A 23,205-nucleotide genomic window follows, 5' to 3' on the forward strand; every position below is an offset into this window, starting at 1 on the left:
CAAGTGCCAGGAAATGCTCAGCCTGTGAGGACCAGTGGCTCTAGGAGGCTGCAAGACCAGGGCAAGAGGCCGTGATGCAAATCCTCATGTCCAGCTTCAAAGTCACCTAGAACAGCACATGCTGCTGCAGCACCCTAGGCTGTTTTACCCCTTACTGACACCAGCAGCTCCTTCTGGGGGAACTCACAGTCCTGAACTAGGGAATGGCAGGGAAGTGAAAGGGAAACTGATGGGCAAACACTGAGTTGTGTTTTACACTCTAAATCTAAGGGTCGTTTTAAGCCCTAAACAGAGCCTGCTCCTGAGTGGGTATTTCCCCCCAGCTCTGCATTTCACCAGAGTGTGACTCAGTCAGTGACTGGATGCCTGAGAGGCAACAACTCCCCACTCCATTTATAATCTGTAGCCCAGTGACCCCACATTCCTTTATAGCAACATAACTCCTGAAACGCCTGTAGCCTGTGACAATGGGTAAGGCTGGGAAAGGTCATGTGCCGGCTGGTACCAGGGGGAGGTGGTTGCAGCATGGACTGCATTCCATTCTGATAGCTGGGCTGGGGGAGAGGAGACCCTTGCGCCACTGCCTCTGCAGATAACTCACAGGTGCAGATTACACAGTGAGTCATCACCAGCACAGTTGAACCTCGAAGAAATAACTCAGTAGAGTCATATGCAAAATACTCTCAGGGTTTAACAGAGCTGGAAAAACAAATCCACAACTAATAGCTACTCCACTCCAGAGCCTCCTGCCCTGGAAAACGCCTGAAAGACAGGACAAAATGCCCTGGGCCAGTCTGATAGAGACTAGTTACACCCCTGAACTCCAATAAGCTTATTCTTCCTAAAGACAAATATGTCTCTCTCTCTGCACGTCCCCTTAACCATGCCTTCACCAAAGCCAATCACATCAACATCACCGCTGGGAAACCAATTCTCAAACCCCCCCCCCCATCCCATAACCCCAGGAATCCAAACCATTCAACATCCACATCATCCCTCGACCATCCCCCCAGGAACCCAAGCCCTCTCTTTCGGGACAGCCAGGCCTAAGCTAGTACACACGCGCTCCCCAGCACACCAGAAGCTCGGGACATCAGACAGAGGCTCGGCCTCACAGCTGTAACAGAAAGGCAGAGATGAGACGCTCTTTGGGGCAGGGACTGTGTCTTTTGCTGGTTTTGCCACAAGCAGTTGCATTGATGGAGCTGCACAAACAGCAATAAATGACCCAACTGAAAGACTAATACGGGAGCGTGAAAGGTACCTGTATAGCCGGGGACACACTTGCACAAATAGTGATCCATCTCATTCAGGCAGGTGCCATTGTTTTTACAGGGCCGGGATGCACACTCGTTGATGTCTATTTCACAGCGGTTTCCTTGGAACCCAGGCACACAGAAACAGTTATACTCATTCACCCTGTCTAGGCAGATGGCTCCATTCTGACATGGGCTGGAGGCGCACTCGTCGATGTTATCTTCACAGTGGGCCCCGGTGTGACCAGGTTGGCAGCTGCAGGTATATATCCCGGCACCCTCGATGCAGGTCCCGTTATTTTGGCAGGGGTGGCTAGAGCACACAGATAGTTCAGTGCGGCAGCCTTCTCCATTTGGTCCCGTTTGGCATTGGCAGATGTATCCATTTGCACTATCTACACATTCAAAATGAGGCCCTTTACAAGGGTTGCTCTCACACTCATTAATATTAACACTACACTCAGTACCTGTGAAGCCAGGCCTACAGATGCATTCATAATCCAGGAGTCCCACAGTTTCACTGCATATCCAATTCGGGGGACATTTGTGCACAGCACACACAGAGTAGAGGAATTCACAGTTTGTGCCCATGTATGCTACTGGTTGCTGGGGGCAGAGGCACCTGTAGCTCCCCTCCAAATCCTCACAGCTTCCCCCGTTCTCACAGGGGAATGATGAACAGCCGCTGGCAGTTTCAGAGCCTGATGTTCCTGTTGAGAAAGGAGACTTCCTGTTAGTCTGGGCTAGCAGCACGGAGGAACCCAATGGGGTCCTCCCTTAATCACTGTACACAGTAGATATCTCAGTATTAATAGGGCTGCACTGGCCATTGTTCACAAATATCCAGCCTCCTCCCATGGGCATTGGATTAATTATTTGTAGTCGGGGGAGATAATACATGCTCCCCTTTGGAAGGCATTTATCTGCATTCACAGCTGAGAGGCGCTGTTACATCTCCAGTTGTTTTTGGGCAATCACATTACATCAGAGAACAAATTGGCTTTTCTCCCATCTGTGCCTGGCCAGGAGGCTGTAACCTTTCCGCTCAGCCACAGACCTTGCTCCTGCTATCCATGCCTGCGTCACCGTGAGATTAGAGACTATTGCAATAAGATCAATTTAAATCCATTCCCAGGATGAAGCTGGTGCAGACGCAGTGGCCACTTAGTTAGTATTTTATTGGCAGCACATGATACTGGTGCTCTAAGATCTGCACTCTCTGCTGAGTGGTTTCAGGGGCTAGTTTTGACCTTTAAAGCCCAAAAGAGCCTGAGACCTTCATACCTGAAAGATGCCTCTCTCCCTGGGTACTCTCTCTCTCTCTTCCTCCTCTTGCCATCTTTCCTCTTCTTGCATTCCCCACCCCTCCTACGCCTCTGCCTCTAGTTATTTGGCTAAATCATCCATTTAACGTGCACACTCTTAAACCAACCTGATGGATCTCTGCTCACACTTGTTTACATCCTTTACATATGTTTTCTCTACTCTTTCCATAGATAAACTTGATGCAATTTCCCTTGATATGAAGGGAATCTACGACCAAAATAAGTGGCAGAGGTGAGCTACATACCAGGTTAACTAACCACAGGCCAGCTGACCTTATCAAGCCTGCACTGATTTACAGCTCAGCACCAAGGAGCTAGCTTTGCTCCCAATTCCAGCCATCCCGCACTCCCAAGGAATGTATTTTTCTTAGCCAGAACCCCAGTGAGCAGAAGCTGCGTCTCTAAATGTTCCAAACTAGCCTATTTCATACACAGTCTTTGACCACAAGAAGAGCAACCCAATAATCACTGGCCAAACACACTATGCCTCAAAGGGAAAGGAGTGATTTCTTGCTGCAGTGAAGCCAGTGATGGGTGAGGCCATGAGGAGGAGCAGATAATGCTGGAGACACACAGTGGGCTTGGGGTATTATGGGACCAAGTGGAAGCTCTGCTTCAGACAGGGGTTCCCAGAATCTGGGCATGCTCAGAATTAAATCTTGGGTTCAGCTCCCAATATTCAATCCAGATTCTCCAAAGTTTGGGAGGTTTGGATCTGAGGGAGGGCTGTGTTCATTCCCATTCCTAAGACCTTGTTACCCATTAGCAGGCTGTTGTGGCTAAGAGAAAGAGGCCCTTTCCAGACTAAACAATTCTACCCCCCAGAAATGTGATAGGATATGCCCACAGAACTGCAAATCTAGCTGATCCAGGTGAGGTTACACAGGGCATTGGGCAAGGAGTGGGGCTAAGGGGAACAGAAAGAATGTTTGCTGTCTTCACTAATGAAAAACCAGACTTGTCTTTGTTGTTTCCCTCCATCCAAGATGCTGTACATTTGCCAAGCCAAACAGTGGAGATACTTGTCATTGGTGAGCGAACAAAGTAGGGGAGTCCCCATTTGTCTTCCCTCAGCACTCACTTTCCAGGCCATTTTTCCATTGAGCAATCAAACTGCAGATTGAGGGTGAAGATGACCTATGGGATCTAGGGTTGTCCTGCCTGAGTAGCTGTACAGGAGGCGGCCAGAAGATGGGAAGAAAGGGAAGCCAGATGTCTGTCTGTCTAACCATCTCTCCTCCCCCATATGACTATACATACAATATGATGGGGGCTAATTTAGCTACAACTAATCAGGAAAGAGATCTTGGAGTCATCGTGGATAGTTCTCTGAAGACGTCCACGCAGTGTGCAGCGGCAGTCAAAAAAGCAAACAGGATGTTAGGAATCATTTAAAAAGGGATCGAGAATAAGACAGAGACTATCTTATTGCCCTTATATAAATCCATGGTACGCCCACATCTTGAATACTGCATACAGATGTGGTCTCTTCAGCTCGAAAAAGATATACTGGCATTAGAAAAGGTTCAGAGAAGGGGAACTAAAATGATTAGGGGTTTGGAACGGGTCCCATAGGAGGAGAGATTAAAGAGGCTAGGACTTTTCAGCTTGGAAAAGAGGAGACTAAGGGGGGATATGATAGGGGTATATAAAATCATGAGTGGTGTGGAGAAAGTGAATAAGGAAAAGTTATTTACTTGTTGCCATAATATAAGAACTAGGGGCCACCAAATGAAATTAATGGGCAGCAGGTTTAAAACAAATAAAAGGAAGTTGTTCTTCACACAGCGCACAGTCAACCTGTGGAACTCCTTGCCAGAGGAGGTTGTGAAGGTTAGAACTATAACAGGGTTTAAAAGAGAACTAGATAAATTCATAGAGGTTAAGTCCATTAATAGCTATTAGCCAGGACAGGTAAGGAATGGTGTCCCTAGCCTCTGTTGTCAGAGGGTGGAGATGGATGGCAGGAGAGAGATCACTTGATCATTACCTGTTAGGTTCACTCCCTCTGGGGCACCTGGCATTGGCCACTGTCGGTAGACAGGATACTGGGCTGGATGGACCCTTGGTCTGACCCAGTATGGCCATTCTTATGAGAAGTAGGCTGTTTGATGTTGAGGGTAGGAAGGGGACTCTAAGAGCTTTTTGTAATTCACTTTTCACCCTGGGAAGGGCACACAAAGCCCACAGCTGCCAATTCAAGGGAAGTGTATTGGGTGCAGTCAGAGCCCCCTTCAAAACTGGGACTGTACAGTAATTTCCCAGATGATTCGGTGTATTTATGGGTGACCCCCCCTACACATAGGCCTCAAAGCTGAAAGCCTGCATATCATATTCAGGCAAGTGACAATACAAAAATACAGAAAGGAGGAGGGGAAAATAGGCCACTGATGTGAGAAGTTTCTTTGCATTTAAAGTAAGCACATTAGCGTATTAGCAAGGGCTCAGGTGAGATGCAACAGGGCTGTGCCACTCTAGCCAGACCTCAGCCAGATGCATTATCATTTGAAAGCAAGAGTCAGTGGTTGGAAAAGAGGCCTGGCAGCCCAGAGTTCTCCAATGGTAATGATGTCTTTGACAGAGACTCCCTGTGGCTGTTCCTGGCCATGTCATCACCCCTCTGGCTCAGATTCCAGGAACCCCTCTGTCACTGGGAAGACTCTCGTGACTTATGCACCTGCCGGGGTGGGATGCTAATGCTTGTCAAGTGCTATGTAAATGCAGAGTATTAGGAATGAGAGAGGCTTGCAATGCTGTTAATACTCCCTCATCCCTCTCCTTCCTGCATTTTCCCATATAGGCAGAGCAGTGAAATGCACGACAGACCTTTACTGAAAGCGTCTAATATGCTTGTGTAGGCTTAAGGATAGCTGATGGTGTCAGCCCCCCTGGGATTAGACCTACCCCCCTTTTATTACAGTTTCCATTGAAGTCCTTTATGAGAAAAGGAGACAGTCACACCCTAAACTGAATTTTCTATAAGGGCCCCTTTATCAGACTGGAATGATCTATCCCTGTATCCATGATGTGCTCTGATAAGACAGCGCAGCTTAAAAACGTACAACAGTATTTCACTCCCAAGAAATCCCGATACTCCTTCCCGCCAGCCAAAGCTCAGACAGTGTCGGTCACTGTCTTCTTGCTTTAATTACATGCAGGGGTAAAGCCTAAGAGTCTTAAATGTCAGGTCAAATCAATCAGAACTGTTATAAACGGTGCAGCAGGTGAACTGGGCGGGAAATTATCTTGGACCAGCCGATTCTGATGGGATTTTGCTTCAGTGTTCAGTGCTTGGGGGTTACTTTCATCTGGGGAGATAGGCCTGTGTCCTTGCAGAAGCAGCATACTCTGTCCCGTACAATTCAAATGGGCTTCATGACCAGTTACGGATATTTTGCAGTTGTCTGTAAGATAAACCAGTCTACTCTCTTTAGAGAAAATAAAGGCTTCAGTTCAGTGAACTTCAGACTGGGATTTACTTGCAGAAGTTTAGCAAACCTATTAAGCTGGGAGGGATGTCCTGGATTCACTGACAAAAGTAGCCCCATCCACAATGTGAAATAAAAGGACAAGACAGCATGCACACACACTTGGTGCTGCTTTTTGATGAACAGATCTTCATTCAGCTCCAGATCCCAGCTTGCAGAAGATTCCACAACAGAGAGGTTGGGAAAGCCAGGACACTGCAGGCGGGTTTCACACATGTGGGAGCATTATGTGGCATTTGCAGACTATTTTGCAACAGAAAAGTGCATATGTTGGAAATGACCTTCTGAGTGAAAAGTGGCCACAGAGGCAGACTCAAAACTCATGCAACAGTAAACCAAATCTGAGACATAATTACCATCCCTGTTGAGACAGTTCCAACTTTATCTAGCATTGTAGGTCCTGGGATCACTAGCATTTGGAGCTAACCTTGTTTTCAGAAGCCAGTGTGTGCCTGGTCCTTTGTCCAGTCAACTATCTTACTGTATATTATCCTGGGCTACCTACAGAAAGGAACAGGCCTCCAAGAAATTCCAGCAACTGCAGCTGCAGAGGAGCAAGAACTCAAATGACCAGCAGATTTGTACAGCCCAGAGATAATGCTCAGCTCACTATCCTCAGTCCTTCAGCCACACTACCACTAGCCCAAGACGACCCATTTTAACACATCATGCTCTTTGCTAAAAATCTGTCAGGCGCAAACGTCATGGTGTCACTTCCCTGCTGACCTTACACATTCTCCCATTCATGCCTTCATTAACTTAGGCCATTTTTCGTCATGTTTGCCTTGCTCCAATGCATTTTATACATGCCCACTAGTTATTTGTGTCAGTGGCTTTCTATCAACTCACCACCCCCATCAGTTCCTCGCTCCCTTTGTATGCAGAGGTGCCCCAAAGCGATTTATCACAGACTTCAGTTTACAAAAGCCTGCTTCAGCCCTGACCTCCTAATTCCTCCCTCCCAAAGACTGCCATGGTCCCAAGTCTCCCTTGGGGAGTTGTGTGTGTCAGGGGGTACTCAGGAATCTACAAGGTTCCTTCTCATTCCAGCAACATCTACCCCCTGTTCCCCTCCTGCCTCTCTCGTGATGTTGGAAAGTGCTGCTGTGCATTGCACTGTCCAGCACTCCCATTATTCTGCCATCAGCCCTTTTATTTACAGATTCCCAGTCAGGCAGAAAACAGAGATGACGAAATCTGCCTGGAATCTGCTATAGCAATTAGAGCAGGGAGCTGGGGAAGCTGTTCTGCAGCAAGGATTCATTTGGTGGTAGACATGAGCCTTTGTTTGTACATCTAATGAGCAGCCAGTCTCAACCTGCACCTTCCAGAGGCTGGGAGCACAGTCCCTGCCAGAGAAGGGATTAGGCCCACTGCATGTTAAACTAGCTGCTCCGACCGCAGAACCTGACGCTGGTCCAGGCAGGAGTCCCATCTGCATTCAGAAAAGCTACTTCCAGTAGTGAATGTCCAAGAGCAGAGCTGGGTGTCAGAATGGACGGAACCTAACAATGCAAGAGCCAGTACTAGCACCATTGGTCTCTCTCTGACTGCAGTGCATGCACACACAGGGCAGCGTGGGACAGGTCACGTTCCAACACAGCCAGCAAGGACTGGCAGCAGCAAAGTGTCTTTGCGAGCTCCAACCAGGTGTGTGCACTTTTCTGCCTGCATGAACATAGACAGATCAAGTACTACCCACAGTAGAGCCCGAGTTAGGGGTAATGTGAAAAAGGTTTGGAAAAGAGAGGGCACAACAGACAAAAGGCTGTCCTAGAGCCTTCCCTGCCTCTCTGGCTTTGGTTCACCATGTGACTATGCTGCTCATGAATTTGTGTGGCTCATGAAGACTCACTTGATCACAGAGAAAAGATTTGATGACAAGTACAGGGTCCCCATGGCTACACACAAGAGCTGTGAGCATGGAGCAAACTCACCTGCAGACACTTATGGAGACAGACGCAGTTTGGAGCTTCCTTAAGGAGCTGAAAGGCCTTCCTGACCCATCACAGAAAGACAGGAAGGTTCTAAGCGGCCATAACATGTTACATTCTCTTCCTAGCTCATGCTGGTTAGTGTCATGGCCTAGGACCCAGTTGTATGGATGGCCCTCATCACCAGTTGTTGTGCTGGGTTGTTTAACCAGTTATCCAATGTAGGGTGGATAGCCAGTGTTGTTCCTGTACTAGTATAAACTAGCAATGGGCCATGTAGTAGTTAAACTATGCTTAAAAGTGACAGCCCCCTCCTAGCCTAAGAGTTTGGAGAAGACTGCCTTGATGGGAGCGGGTCAGTTTAGGAGCAGACTGTTCCAATTCCTTAGATTTAATGTAGAAATAAATTGTATATTTTGTCACCTCTGCCAGATGAATCAGAACTGATCAAGTGTGTGTCATAGGCCCCATACCACTAACAGCAAATCTCCATTCCTGCTTGACAGTTCTCATCTCCTAACAGAGCAAGTAACAGTACTCTTGGTTCCAGACAGCAGATCAAACTGGCCACCTCGAAAGCTGATACTGGTGACAGCTAGGTCAGATGTTGCAGAGATCAATACAGGATCCCTGGTACACAATGGGATCTACAATGGAGAAGATAAATGTATAGAAGAGCTTCCACTCCTTTGGCAGAGCTCACAATGACATGGGCAGTTCAGTGGCACTACAACATGTGTGTTTGGGCAGCACATATCTAGCTCCTACCAGAGCTCTCCCAGTAGAAAGTGTTCAAGTACAACCTCTCCTTCTAACAAATGAATCCTGAAAACATCTCAGTACATTCCTGCTCCTATAAAGGGCAGCATTTGGACTCCAGTACACTTACAGATTCAGTTCTTCTTGCTGAAATAGCCATTATTTCCACACACGGTAGATTATAAGTGAAAGGTGAAAAAATACATTCAGGAGGCTAATGGCCAAGGCATGGGGTTTTCACCCTTACAACATTAATAAATATGCAAGAGTCCTAACCAACTGTGAAGAATAATTCAAGGCTCAAGCCTAAACAATGTGTCAAGACACAAAAAACAGCTCCTTATTCATTCATTCAATTCAGATTTATCTTACAGATACAACGAGCCACAGTCTGCTCTTGGTTACACTGCTACAAGTTTGAAATAACTCCAATGATTTTAATTGTTACTCCAGATGTGCACCAGTGTAACAGAGCAGAATTTGGCTCAATAGATACAGGAGGTGAAATCAGTGGGAGTTTATCATTGACTTTAATGAGGCCAGGATTTCATCCTTAGATTGGAAGTACTTTGGAAGAGGGTCTTTTTGCTATGTGTTTGTACAATGACTATCACTCTGGGACCCTGATCCACAGTTGGACCCCAGGTGCAACACCACCACAAATAAGTAAATAATTAACCACCAGCTGCCCTGAATGATACGGAGGTAATGGATTTAGGGAGTGTGAAACAGTAATTTCCCACATCAAAGACAAACCTGGGTTGGTTGTCTCTATAATCCTTCTCTTTAGCACGAGGATGCTGGTCAAGGAGACAACTAATTAGCTGGTAAATAGAGAAAATTAAACAGAGCGAGAGTTCTCAAGACCAAGGAGAAATGGATTTTCTATTCCATCTCTCTCAAACCACTAGAGCCCCAGAAGTAGCTCAGTCCTGTATGGGACTCTATAGATCACTGCTGCTGAGAATTTTATTTGTGCATTTGTTTTATGTATTGAAGGTTAAACACACACAAATCACACTGGCTTGGAGATTAAGTGACTTGGAAGTACAGTGCCCACAGCTCTACTTTAACATTTCCTATGAACACTACATTTTCCTCTTATGCGAACACTGGTGTCTCTTTCAACCTGATCAAGGACAATACTGGCTTTTCGACTACAAACTTCACTATAAAAAAAAAAAAGAGAGGCTAACACAATATAGCTATTAATTATTTTTTATATTATTATTATTATTATTATTATTAAGAGAGCCAGCTCAGAAGATGGAATTTCAGCAACATGTGACCAACTGAACACAGCAGTTTTATTAACTCAGTTGAGATCACCTGACAATTGCATGGATGACCTGCAGCATTTTCAATACTCTGAGCTGGTGCCAACTAATCAGAATACTAGTTAGCCTCCTGGAGAAAGGTCACTTCTCAGTCGGTCAGAGATTCCACACGTGCGTCCGCTTCAAGAATGTGCTCCTTTTTAACTCTGGTTTTGGTCTTTTCATTGATCGCTGCCAGGGACACACACGTTATTTCTTCTCTGTTTTGTTAATGAACAATTATGAATATGCATGAGGTGTTAATTACCATAGTGAATAAATTAGCCTTCACTGCTGCATCATACAACAACCATTGAAACATGCTCAAAATCAAACTGCTCCACAGATTCATAGTCTGCGAAGATTTAGACACAGAAGCCATCAAACCATAGACGTTTTATGACTTTCTATGAAAGACACTGTTGCTAGATTAAAAATGACATTTTGGACTTTCCTTTGATGTGTCACAGGAGGAACACTCTCTGATAATTAGAAAGTGAAACCTGCTGTAAAAAACTTGCTAGAGCACCACCAGCCAGCCACCCTACTCTGAAGTGAAACTGGAGGAGGCTACATTTCCCTTTAGAAATAGGTTCCTCTCATTTAGGGGTGGATTATGATGAATGTCAAAGGCTAAAACAGAGTAGGAGTCAGATATAAAGCACTTGTTGAACTCCTTCAGTGCAGATCTTGTGATGTTCTGCCCCTTTAAATGTTTGAACACGCCCCCCTTCCTCCTCAGTGCAAAGCCTCACTTCATGTTGCTTTCAGGTTTGCAACCTGAATAATAAAGTCTCCAGCAGCCAGCCATGTTTCTGCCAGCTGCCTCTGTATCTATCTCCTTCTCTACTGGGTCCAAATATAATAGATCTGGGATTGCATTTAAGTGTAGCTTTCAAAGGAATTTTTTTAAAGATGGGGTTTGTGACCTTTTATATTTCTTTGGGACAAAAAGACTCCTGATAGGGCATTTTGGTATTGTTCTTCTATTCTGTTTTTTCACTTGATAAATATTAGGAATATCTAGTCTGAGTTTGCAGGATGACTTCCTGGGGGTCTTAGAGATGTGTGGTGTGAGCTCTCATGCCTGGATTGTAGAGTTGAGAGAATATTTAACAAATGTTTTTCTTCCTCCAAAATGTTCTTTTGTCATTGGAATTAAATGGGTATTAAACCTCTCCCCACCAAACAAAAAACAATTCCCCTACACCCCATAAAACCCAGATTTTAAAATCTGACTAAAAGTCTCTTACCCTCTCAATCTCTCAGGTATCAGTCCCTGGTCTCTTGGGTTGTCATGATTACACTAGGTTTCAGAGTAGCAGCCGTGTTAGTCTGTATCCACAAAAAGAACAGGAGTACTTGTGGCACCTTAGAGACTAACAAATGTATTTGAGCATAAGCTTTCGTGGGCTTTGGCCTACTTCATCGGATGCATGTAGTGGAAAATACAGTAGGAATATATATATATATATATATATATATATATATATATATATATATATATATATATATATATATATATATATATATATTCCTACTGTATTTTATATATATATATATATATATATATATTCCTACTGCGTGTGTGTGTGTGTATATATATACACACACACACACGCAGAACATGAAACAATGGGTGTTACTATACACACAATAAGGAGAGAGAGTCCTATGGCACCTTTAAGACTAACAGATGTATTGGAGCATAAGCTTTCGTGGGTGAATGCCCACTTCTGACGAAGTGGGCATTCACCCACGAAAGCTTATGCTCCAATACATCTGTTAGTCTTAAAGGTGCCACAGGACTCTCTGTTGCTTTTTACAGATCCAGACTAACACGGCTACCCCTCTGATACTTGACACTATAAGGAGAGTGATCAGTTAAGGTGAGCTTTTATCAGCAGGAGAGAAAAAAAACCTGTTTGTAGTGGTAATGAAAATGGCCCATTTCCAGCAATATTACACTAGTTCAACAATTCCTATGGAAGGTCTTCCAAGCTAGATGGGGCCTGAATTTCCAATGTAAAAAACAAAACCCAGAAAAGAAGAGACATTTCAGGCCACCGTTACCTACCATAAAGAAGAAAAAAGGAAAGACACCAGTATTCTCACACACTTATGCAAGTCACTATTAGGAGCAGAGAACATGTCAAGTTACCCCTTTGTTCTTGACAGGAGTTTGCACATTTACTCTCTTTCTACAGAAGGAAGGGGTTGTGGGACCTGTAGTTCAGATAAAGCAAGATGAGGGGGATCTGAGGAAATTGGAGAAAGGCTGGCAAAGGAGTGCTAGAAAGGAATGCAGCGAAGTCTCTCTTTTTAAAAATAACATTAAATGTTATTGTCCTTCCCATTGTTTGCAAAACCCTATTAGCAGTTTGAAAATAACTTGGTCCCTTGCAAGTTTCTCTCTATTCAACAAACATCCCCCACAAGCAGCCCATTTTGAGCAGAGCTGAAATAAATACAATTTAACCTTTGGTGCCGAGATCTCTCTGCTCTGGTATCCTGTTAGCACAGCCTGGAGAAGTGTGTTCTATTAGAGCCTGCCACCAGCAAATGCTTACGCACACTGGAAGGCAAGGAGTCACTTCACAGAGCCTCAACTCCCTGTTCCAGAGATGTCTCTTTCCACAGTATTCATTCCTGAAGCATTCTATAGCACTCATTGAGCTGAGTGGCTGGACATCAAACACCCTGCTCCCTCTCCAGGCTCAGGAGGACACCTCCTTCTTCACTTTGCATTAAAATAAGTTACAAAAAATTTGAAGTTGCTCAGACAGAATCACCCACTCAGGCTTAGTTTCCAGCAGCTCCAATTCACAGTAAGGACTAAGGAGCCTGATGAAATGTTCAGGTTCCCAGCCAGTTACCCAGATGCCAGCAAATGGACATTTATGGTTTTACAATAGATTCTTTATCCAAGAAGAGGCCATGGTCAAGAAGGACAGCAATTTAAAGCACACAAATAAGACCTTAGTTATCCAATAGAAAGCGTCCACACTTGTTATAGCTCCTCCAGAGCCAGGACCGTGCTCTCGGGGAAGTGTCCCTCTGACTTAGCTACAGGACTCATAAATCATGCTTCAGGGGCCATGATACGCATTGCTTAAAGCAGCTTCCATTCTCAGGTAATCCTGGAGATGCCCTAGTCCTAGAACCATACCAGCTTATAGTTGGTATATACAGGCATTTCTGAAGAGCTCACCACAGGAGTGTACCAACACCTTTCTTATCATAGTTATTACATACTTAATACCTTCAATAGTATGCCCTTTAGAAACACTAACTAGCTTCACAACGCCCCTGTGAGGCAAGCATTATCCTTACTGTACAGTGGGGCACCCAGAGATTAAGTGACTTGCCCACGGTCACATGAGCAACTCACAGCACAGCCAGGAAAAAATACAAGAAGTTCTGATCCCCAGTCTCCTACTCTAATCACTGAACGAACATTCTCTCCAGTTAGAGATGAAGGACAGTCCAGTGCTTAGGGCACTAGTTTACGGCTTTGGAGACCTGGGTTCAACTTCCTGCTCTACCACAGATTCCCTCTGTGACCTCGGGCAAGTTACTTAGCCTCTCTGTGCCTCTACACTTTATCTGTACAATGAAATATCATCACTGCTAGGCCTGACAGAGGTGCTGCCAGGATAAATACAGAAAAGATTATGAGGAACTTTGATACCATGGTGATGGAGCCATATACATACCTTTTAGTATTACAACAAGATTTTCTAGTCCTACAAAGTTCTAAATGGAAGGGATGAATCACTGACCGCAGCAAGTTTGTCTCCCTGGGAACAGAACTCCTGAATAGGGAGCATCATGCTTGTGTGGGCAGGAGCTTTGCTGAGCTGGCCCCTTGTGTAGGTGGTGGTGTAGGAGAGGAAGCAGGTGACATGCTAGGGGTAGGGCTGGATGCTCCATTCTCAAGTTTGAGTCAAAAGACCCTCTTCTCACAAACAATGGAGCTGTTAATTTTCAAGCCCATAACCCTCTGCTCATTATGTCGAAACAAAGGCAGCCCATTCCAGCACTGGGAAGCTCAGACTCGGGGGGAGGGATTGCTCTTCAAAAATGTATTTCCAGGAACAAAGAACATCAAACAGAAATGGGGGGGGGGTTCCCTATTGATGCTTTGCTGCTAAGTCACCAAACTGATGAAGAGCGAAGGTTGACCCCACCAACCCTAATGTGTCCTCCAGTCAGTGGGCTGGGGCCACTGAACATCGTAGGACACCAGAATTTATTTTATATACAACATGGAATAAGAGAATTATCCTCTTAATGATGTACGGATAGGAGCAAATCACTTTAGCTCGCCTGCATCAAGCAATCGTAATAAGAGGGTAACTCACAGGAGGTGCTGGGAAGAAACTTGGTCACATCACCAATATGGGACAGGGTTACAAAAAAGTCAGACCTCCATCACATGGCTAGGTTAGTGTCCACTGGCTCCAGCTACAACAACCACCCCAGTGATCAGCTCCCAAAGGACAGAGGAAATTAAGGCCTGGGATTGTACCCATAGGTACTTTGGCTTGCAAAGATAACTTAAATCCACATGCAAACACAGTCCTGCTTCCATTCAAGGAATGCCAAGCACTTTTTAGACACCCATTAATAACCCTCCGTGACACGGGTATTCTCCCCATCTTACAAATAGGGAAACCAAGGCAGAGAGTCCCAAAGTGATTGACCTTCCCATGATCACAAGGGGCTTGCCCAAAAGCCAAGGCAAAATCTTAACCCAACTCGAAAGGTCTGTGAAGGTACCATTTTCACACCTTCACAATGGCATGTGCCATGCAACAAATCCATAAATAAATGAACAAAGCCCCCTGCTCCTCCACAGTGGGGAAAGAACAAACAAGGCTATTAAAATCAAGTTACCAACTTGGGGCCAAGTTCTGCCTTCAGCCATACTGCATGTAGCTCTTGTCACACACAGGGATGCAAGGGCAACATCTGTCTCCTTTTAGGAATTGGGAGGTGATGCTAAATGAAAGTATCCCCCTCTTCTGGACTCCTCTGAAAGAGCTCACAACCTGGGAAGGCATGGCTCTGACCAGGGCTTTAGCTCAGCAGTTCTCGAGATGCAGCCTGGAATCTATTGTGCCCATTAAGTGTTGATTCTAAGTCGCCCCGTTTTTTAAATGCCCTTCAGCTTTTTACAATAATGGGGTTTGACCCTGTAAAGTACTAAGCACTTCTGGAAAGTGTTGGATGTGCTCAGTTAGGAGTCACTGTGCACCGGAGGTGCTCATACCACCCCCACATGCAGGAGAGCTCTCTCTTTCTTTGGCACTTCCCAATTTTAGCAGTTGAGACTGTTGCTGCCTTTGGCCCCTTAAATGTCATCCTAACATTAACCATGCACAAGGTACCTGCAGCTTCAAACTCCTCCAGACAGCTCCACTGATAAGTACCATCCAACCTGGTCTCAAAACACTCATTTAACATTCCAACAGGGGATCAGCAGACATTGGGGTTATCAGCCCAGACATCACCTTGTTTCCTTCATGTTGGAGGACACCTTCAACACAGGATAAAAGGGAGCCTTTTAGAGAGTTTAATGTTCCATTAAAATCGAGCACAATAGTCTCCACAAACAGCAGGAAGTTACAGCAGAGTCAGGGTACTTATGGAGTGGGGCTTTAAGCTAGTTATCCATCTCTGAACATTTGCTTGTGCATGTGCCCTGTAATTGGGGATCATTTTTATCCTGTTGCTTTGTTGGGTGGAATCTCCCAGCAAATAGACACAAATTACCACAGATATATAAGGAAAGGGACTGGTAGTCAGAATGCCTGGGGACTATTCTCGGGCCTGACGGATACCTGTGACGCCTTGGGCAAATCAGTTTCCTTTTGTGCATCAGTTTACCCATTTACAAAATAGAAAAAACAACTATGCGCCTCACCCGGGTGTCAGGAGGTTTAATTAACCTGTGTGAAGAATTTGGGAGTACTTTAGATTAAAGGTATTATAGAAGTAGAGAGCTTGATATTTTATACACATACACGATGCAGAATCTCGCTTATGTGCTAGAAGTGTTACAACTAGCTAGCAAAACTCAGTTCTCTCAAGCATCCAAACTTTCATTCCCCTGCTTATATCTGATTTGAATTTAATAGACTTTACAACATGATGCCCCAGGACAAACTGCCAAGTGCATTAGTGCACAATCTTTCATGCAGCTCCAGGCTCAAGAAAGTTACCCATTTCAACACATTCCAGTTGTGGCATCTGTTGCATCAAAGAGCCTCAGGGAGCAGGAGAAAACATAACAGGACAGAATAGGAGCCCCTGTGGTACGTAGGGCTAGGCACTATGCCTGGTGTGACTGAGGAACTAGTACTGACAATGGGAACGGGGTTCCCTCCTTACCCCCAGGCAAACTCTTCCTGAGATACAAGGACCACAAAGGATGGCGATATTCAGAATCTAAGCAGCACTGGTCTGATTTTCCTCTCTTTCTGCTTTTCCCTCCCAGAAAGTCACTGGACTGAGACAGCACAATGCCCACCACCCGGGGGGGGGGGGGGGGGCTGCCAGAAAGACGAGGAGACATAATGCACCAGGCTCAGAGACTCCTAGGCTGTAATGTGGCTTTTAACTGCTGGCAAGGGCTGCACACAAGACAGATAGCATCTCCATGTGACATGAGTCTGAAGAGAGCTAAGTACTGGAATGTATGCTCTCCCTCCCATTGCAAAGGTTTCCTGGAGGGAGGGGGACAGGGAGTTTATATGCTGTAGCTCCCAGCTTCAACACCTTTGTTACATTGAGTGCACAGCTCTAAGAGGGATTTAGCCATATTCCACTCAATTTTTTTAATATGATTTTTTAGGAAGAGATTACTAGATGCTTAAAAATGTCTATTCTTTGTTACAAAAACTATTTAAGATGTAGGACACTGGTGCATCATGGAATAAATACCTTATGGGCATGGAATGGCCATCATCATATCTGTGGATTTCCCTAGCTTTAATATTATTTCAATTTTGCTTTCCACCATCACCATCTTTCCGGACAGAAGCTACAGACCCAAAAGTTTTATATTCCCTCAATTATATTTCACCTGCCCTGTTCATTTCAGCAACTGGACAAAAAGTCCTGATACAACCAGGAGCCGAGAGTAACAGGCTTCCCAGTGGCAAAGAGACAGCAAATGAACTAGATGAAACCTGGAAGCGACAGAAGGGAAATGATGAAAATCCTAACTCAGTGCAACTTCTACCAGTTACGATGGGCGCCTACTAATCAACCCAACACTTTCTGCTCCAGTAAGAAGCCCAGGCCGAAGGTAAAAGGGGAAACTCCCCAGGTACCAGAGCCACACGTAGAGCAAAAACAACAGCGACAGAACCCGTGAATAAAGGAATGGAAAGAGTTATGTTTCCATAGCAACAGAAAGGCATGTGCTTATATTAGTAAATCCCTGCTGACCTCCACTGATCTTTCCCTATCCTGGTCAGCGCAAGGGATTAGCAGAAGGGCACACTCTCTGGCCTGTTCCCAGGATCCACTCACTAGGAAGGAAGCAGGGCAGCCCTGCAAGCAGCTTTAAAGCGGAAGATCTCCCTTCAACCTCCCAAGTCAGCAATGGGCACAACAAACTCAGGTTCTTCCTTCAGGAACCACGTGGGACTCTTACAGCAGCCACTCTAGGCTGTTATGAGAGCTCCTTGGGAGTACCTTCAAGGTGCATTCTGGGCTCTTCCAAAGCTCCTTGGCACTCTTGACACAGAGGAGATGACAATAAACCTATGCCACCTCTAATTCTGTGGGCTTTACAAAAAATCAAGCAAAAAACTCTTGCCGTTGATCAGTTAAGCACCAAGGAACATGGCCTTGAAATTCTTCCTGAGTGCTGACATGCTGTGTAATTTGCACTGTTGCTGGTTTGGCCTTAACGATTCCATATCCTGTGTTGTTCTTATGGGAGCCTGTCACATGGACTTCAATAGGTAACTTCTGTTCAGATTTGTGCAAACTGGATGCAGGCCTGGAGTCTTTCCAAAAAACCTGTACTTTGATTAAAAACCACCAACCAGCATATGAGCTGAAGGGGAGGGAGGGGCCTGCCTTGTACAAGGAAAAGGTGGGCTTGATCATGCCAGCTTGAACAGAACAGAGTGATCGGTTCTTTTGTTGGTTCCCCCAGTGATCAGGAGAGGTGCTGCTGAACTAATGTCTCCTTCCACAAATAAACTTTTTGCTTGACCTTGCTGGTCTCATTCATATGTCATCTCACTGCCAGAAACTGGAGAATTCATCTGCTTTCGTGGCATCACTGCCCACTCTGTGTCCCAGGAGCTGGACAGCCTGTTTAGCTGAGGCTTACTGGGCACTTGCTACACATGACAGATCACAGGAGAGAGATTTGAAGGGAATCTGCAACGATTATGATGATTGGCTAAAATTCTTCCTCCCCATTTTCCCCATAGCAACTATTCAGGCTTTTGTACTGTTGTTCAAACAGAACATAAAGGAGAGAATCTGCAGTGAAATGGAGGGAACACGCAGGTTGAAATACCATCCACTGGCTGAATCTAAGTGTCAGTCATACCACCTCAGCCTAGGGTCTTGTCATATCTCACAAGCTCTGCTAAGCTGGGTATGGTACTAGCACAAGAGACCTCTACAGGAAGCCCAGCGTGATCCAAAAGTAGTGCCTGCAATTCAGTAGGCAATTTCTCTGAGACAGTACTGAATCAATGGCCCAGCATCGTGCTAGAGAGCCCTCACTGCTACAGGCATCTTTCAGAGGAGACATTAAACAAAGGGCCTGACTACATGTGGTCTTTCAAAGAGCCAATGGCTTTTTGGCAGAGCAGGGGTGCAATCCCAGTGCATTAGCCAAATTCCAGTTTGAGTACTAATTAAAATACTATGGGCATGATTCTGCTCTTCAGTACCCCTGTACATCAAGATTAACTCCACTGAAGTCAACAGAGCTAAATCTCCGCAAGTGAGATCGGTATGGAGTCCTGCTTGACCAAATTCTCATTAGCTACAGCTTCACTCCCTGACTTGAACTGCAGGGCACTTTTGCTGTGTCCTGTTAAACAGCTGCCAGGTTCCAGAGGTGGCTGCACTTTAAAGGCTGGGGGAATGGCCAATATATCAGTTTATTATATTTGCAGAGTGCTACTTTAGGGCCAAAGCACAGGACTTTTCACTGGGAAGCCTGGGCTGAATTGCCAGCTCAGCCACAGAGTCACTTAATGTCTGTGCCTCAGTTTCCCCTTGTAAAATGGGAATAATATTTACCTATTTCAAAGGAGAAGAGTGATAGTTCCTAGCTCTCTGCCTTTTCACTTGTAGCAAATCACTGGACAGAAGTGCCAAGCATTGGGCAAGAATCCACAGGGAGACCAGTGCCAAAATTATGGCTCAAAATATTAATAGGGTTAATCAGAGCTACTGCACTGCAGAGAATTAAATCCATTATAAACACAGAAACAGATAGCCAGCCAGTCTCTGTCATCTGTCTATTGTTTAATGTGCATCTGAAGATGTAACTACTTCTATTATCAAGTTTCCATGATTTGTGGAAGGGTGCTAGAGCTATAAATCCATGTTTTATGGTAGTTTTGAATATATTGCACTAGTAACTCTTTGATCTTTCAGTTCCTATTGCACCCCAGTATTTCCCCTTAATAAACACACCTCTGGGCTGACCTTCCTGGTTTACACATTCTCTGATCTCTCAGCCATTTCCACAGATCAAACGCTGGAATAGGGGTTTTCCTGTGTATTCAGTTAACCAAAGTGGCTCACAAGCTTTAATTTCTAATTCCAATCTAAATACATCGGCAATCAACACAGACAATAGTCAGACTGTTAAAAAGGGAGCATTGCTTTGAACAGTGTTTAAGATGTAAATTGTGTGTATGTCAGAGCTAATCTCAAGAGCCTACCCTAGAGCAGATAACAAACCCAGAGAAGAGACGTTTGCCTGCAAATGTCCTTCCACAATAGGTTTCCAAAGCATTTGCCAGACCAAAGGTATGTGAAGTAAGGTGCCTGTTTAATTGCGTGGGGCAGAAAGACATGGAAGTTGGGTTTTAAATCCGCTTTCCCGGCATGTACTCTTCAAGACACCAAATGAACTACACCAATATTAGCTGAGAGCTACTCTGTCTTTGCCCATACTCCAGGAAGCAGCAGAACTGGGCTCATGTAGACAGCCGGCATCATTACCCTCAGAGTTTATTCCAGACGTGAGACCTTGGAGCTAATGCGGGTCTCATTGCTTCACGGCATGGTCTAGTGGTTACAGCTAGGAACTGGAAGTCTGGACCCCAGGATTAGTCTCAACCACTCTTACTCTGTGACTTTGAGCAAGTCACCCAGTCGCTCTGTGCCTCAGTTTCCCATATCTGTAAAATGGGGATAATTATAATTACCTGCCTCAAGGGCAAGGAGGGACTTTTTAATAAAGTGCTTGGAAATCCTGAGGTGAAAGGTGTTACAGAAATGGAAATCATTTACTACTAAATCTTCTGGCAGAACTCCCTCTGTAAATGGGAACAGTTTGGGTGTCTGTGGAAACTCTGGCTTGTGCTGTGCTTTACAAGTGGATTTCTAAATAGGGCACCTACTCCCACCCTAACAAAAGAGAGAGGGATGTCTTCTGTAGGTTGTTGCTCCAAAGAAGGGCCTTGCCCAAGAGAGGGAGGATATCAATGCAAAGGCAAAACAGCATATATCCCCAAGGAGCATTCCATCCCTGACAGCCAGTACTGAGCAATTCTCTATATGCAATGGGCCTTCCTTCTGCACAACACAAAGCCATCGTAATTGCTTCACACTTTAAACTAGTAGCTATGGTTACTGGACACAAAAGACAGCCCCCCCTGCTTCCCTGTGGCCAGAGGAATTCCAGGCACTTGGAGCCAACGCATCAGACAAAGAAGTTAGTACAAAGAAGTTAGTACGGAAGAGAGAAAATTCAGGGGGGAAAAACAAAACAGTTCAACTCAAACATGAAGGTGTCTAACCCCCTACTAACATGAAGTATCAGAGCAAGGTAGATGCAGGAAGGCTCCTGGGGTAGAACTTTTAGGGGCATAGAAAGAAGTACTGAGGTTTCAACAAACTTGAAATAGGTCCTAGTGCTATGAATAAAACTAGAAGGCTCAATTCGATAGAGTACGGCAGGAAAAGGGCACACCGAATCAATAACTTCGGGTTTCCTAGTTCCCTATGTTTTACCCTCACTTCTATGCATCCTTGTCACTGACTGCTGCTGCCCTAACGGAGACAGGACCTTATCCATGCATTGGCCTGGCAGCATTGGGGAGGACTAGGGAGGTCAGTTCAATCCCCATCTTCCTTCCCAGTAAAAGGCTTGGCATGTTCCTGACATGACATGACCTTATAATCCCTAGATGACTAAACCTGATGTCTAGGCCCAGCAGATCCCCAGACACCCATTTCAGAAGAAACAGGGAAGCCTATTTTCCAGAGCATGCAAGAAATTAGACCCAGGTGTGAGTGTATCTTAAGCCCAGGAGCAGAGCCACTTATGCACCTCTAGAGGTTCACCCCAGCTCTAAAGGTATATTCCCCAGCTCTGAAAGAAAGTCCAAAAAGCCCCACCAATATGATACAATCTTTGGGCATCTCATCACGCTCTGTATCTTACAGAATGGATCGAATTTGTTAAAGGTTTCTAAAATAGAACCTTTCGCCTCCTACCCTTCTCCTCCTACATTATGTACCAGAACTACCTTCCAACAAAACACACATTACTCATATCCTGGGATGCCCCACACCACCACCAAATGGACTTAAAATAGAAAGTATAAGCTATCCCTGTGCATTTGTTCTGCATGAGCATAAACATGAAGTTCAGGAGAACTTTACTACTGAAGTTTTCAGCTCACTGTCTGTTAGGGAGAACAGTTACTGCAATAGCGGACTACTTAATTACACATCACACCACACACACAGTCTCCTTCTTGTGTATAAACACACACTCGTAAGCTGTGAAACACCTTTATATCTTCAAGATGAGACGTTTCCAAGCTCCTCAGCTACTGAATGTGGAAGCAACACTTCTGTCATAACAATTAACACAAGGACAAGTAATTTCAGACTGCTAACCAAAGTTAGTGCATATTAACTGGGTAAGAGCCAGACACAGAAAATGAAAACTTACCCCAAAGCAAAAGGGAGAGTGGCAGCAGGAGAGCGGCATGGTATGTACTGGATAGAATTCTCTGTAATTCCATGGCAAGCATAAGAGTGGCGGTCCTAAAAACCTCAAGAGAGAAACAGTGGCTGGGAGTTGGTAAATGCAGGTTCTCTCAACATCCCAGACTTCAGAATTTTTTTCCTATTAGTGGCACTCACTCCATGCTTTGCTGATTTAGGGACTAGCACTAACACAGTGGACAGAGTCGCTGTCCACTTTGAAACGCTTTACTCATGCTGTTGGAGTGAAAGGAAAACACTGCCTGGATCACATGGACCGGACTGGACAACTAAAGACTTTAGTTGCAGCATTACCTGGAAAATCCCAGAGCAGTAGGGTGGGCAAGCAATAGGTGAATGTTAAAAGAGGAGAAGCATGTGATCGGAAGCACAGTACAAAGAAGGAGGTGAGGGCTGGTGTTTTATTAACTTTCTCCCCATCCCTACCCCGCCCCAAACGAGAGAGAACAGAAGAACAAATGTCTTGTCTGTTTTCTGTCTGCCTGGGAAGCAAGTCAGCCCCAGGTCTCCTGCACAGCAGTGAAGGGCACTCCCAGACTCACTGGCCTGGGGAGCAAGGCTGGGAATCAAATATAGGAAATCAGTTTTTTGATCGATTACGGTCTATGAACAAAGGCCAGATGTGGATGAATCACACTTTTCCCATAGAGGCTGCTTTGTTCAGTGGGACAGTTTGATTAGCACAAGGATCTAACACTAAACCCAGAAGGCAGAATTCTATACCAATACTTGCTGTTGCTCAGATACTATGTCTTCTTTGCAAGGTTCAATGAAAATTTGGGGGGGCGGCGACAGTGGGTGTAGTGGTGTGAGAATGGGACTGGAGGCCAGGCACTCCCAAACTCTCCTCCCAACTTTAAAACCAACTTCTCCTGTGGCCTTGGGCAAGT

General features: G+C 45.2%; 1 protein-coding gene across 1 annotated transcript in view; it reads right to left on the minus strand.

Moving 5' to 3' along the window:
* CRB2 (crumbs cell polarity complex component 2) overlaps window positions 1–22,341 on the minus strand; it is a 57,157-nt gene extending 34,816 nt beyond the window's left edge. Inside the window, exons 1-2 of the mRNA XM_065418871.1 lie at window positions 22,260–22,341; window positions 1,265–1,966 (exon numbers count right to left, since the gene is read on the minus strand). Coding sequence (XP_065274943.1) covers window positions 1,265–1,966; window positions 22,260–22,341 — 784 coding nt within the window. The remainder of the gene's footprint in view (window positions 1–1,264; window positions 1,967–22,259) is intronic.
* Window positions 22,342–23,205: the final 864 nt, after the last annotated feature.

This window comes from Emys orbicularis, chromosome 18 (assembly GCF_028017835.1).
Source record: "Emys orbicularis isolate rEmyOrb1 chromosome 18, rEmyOrb1.hap1, whole genome shotgun sequence".
NCBI classification, from domain to species: Eukaryota; Metazoa; Chordata; order Testudines; family Emydidae; genus Emys; species Emys orbicularis.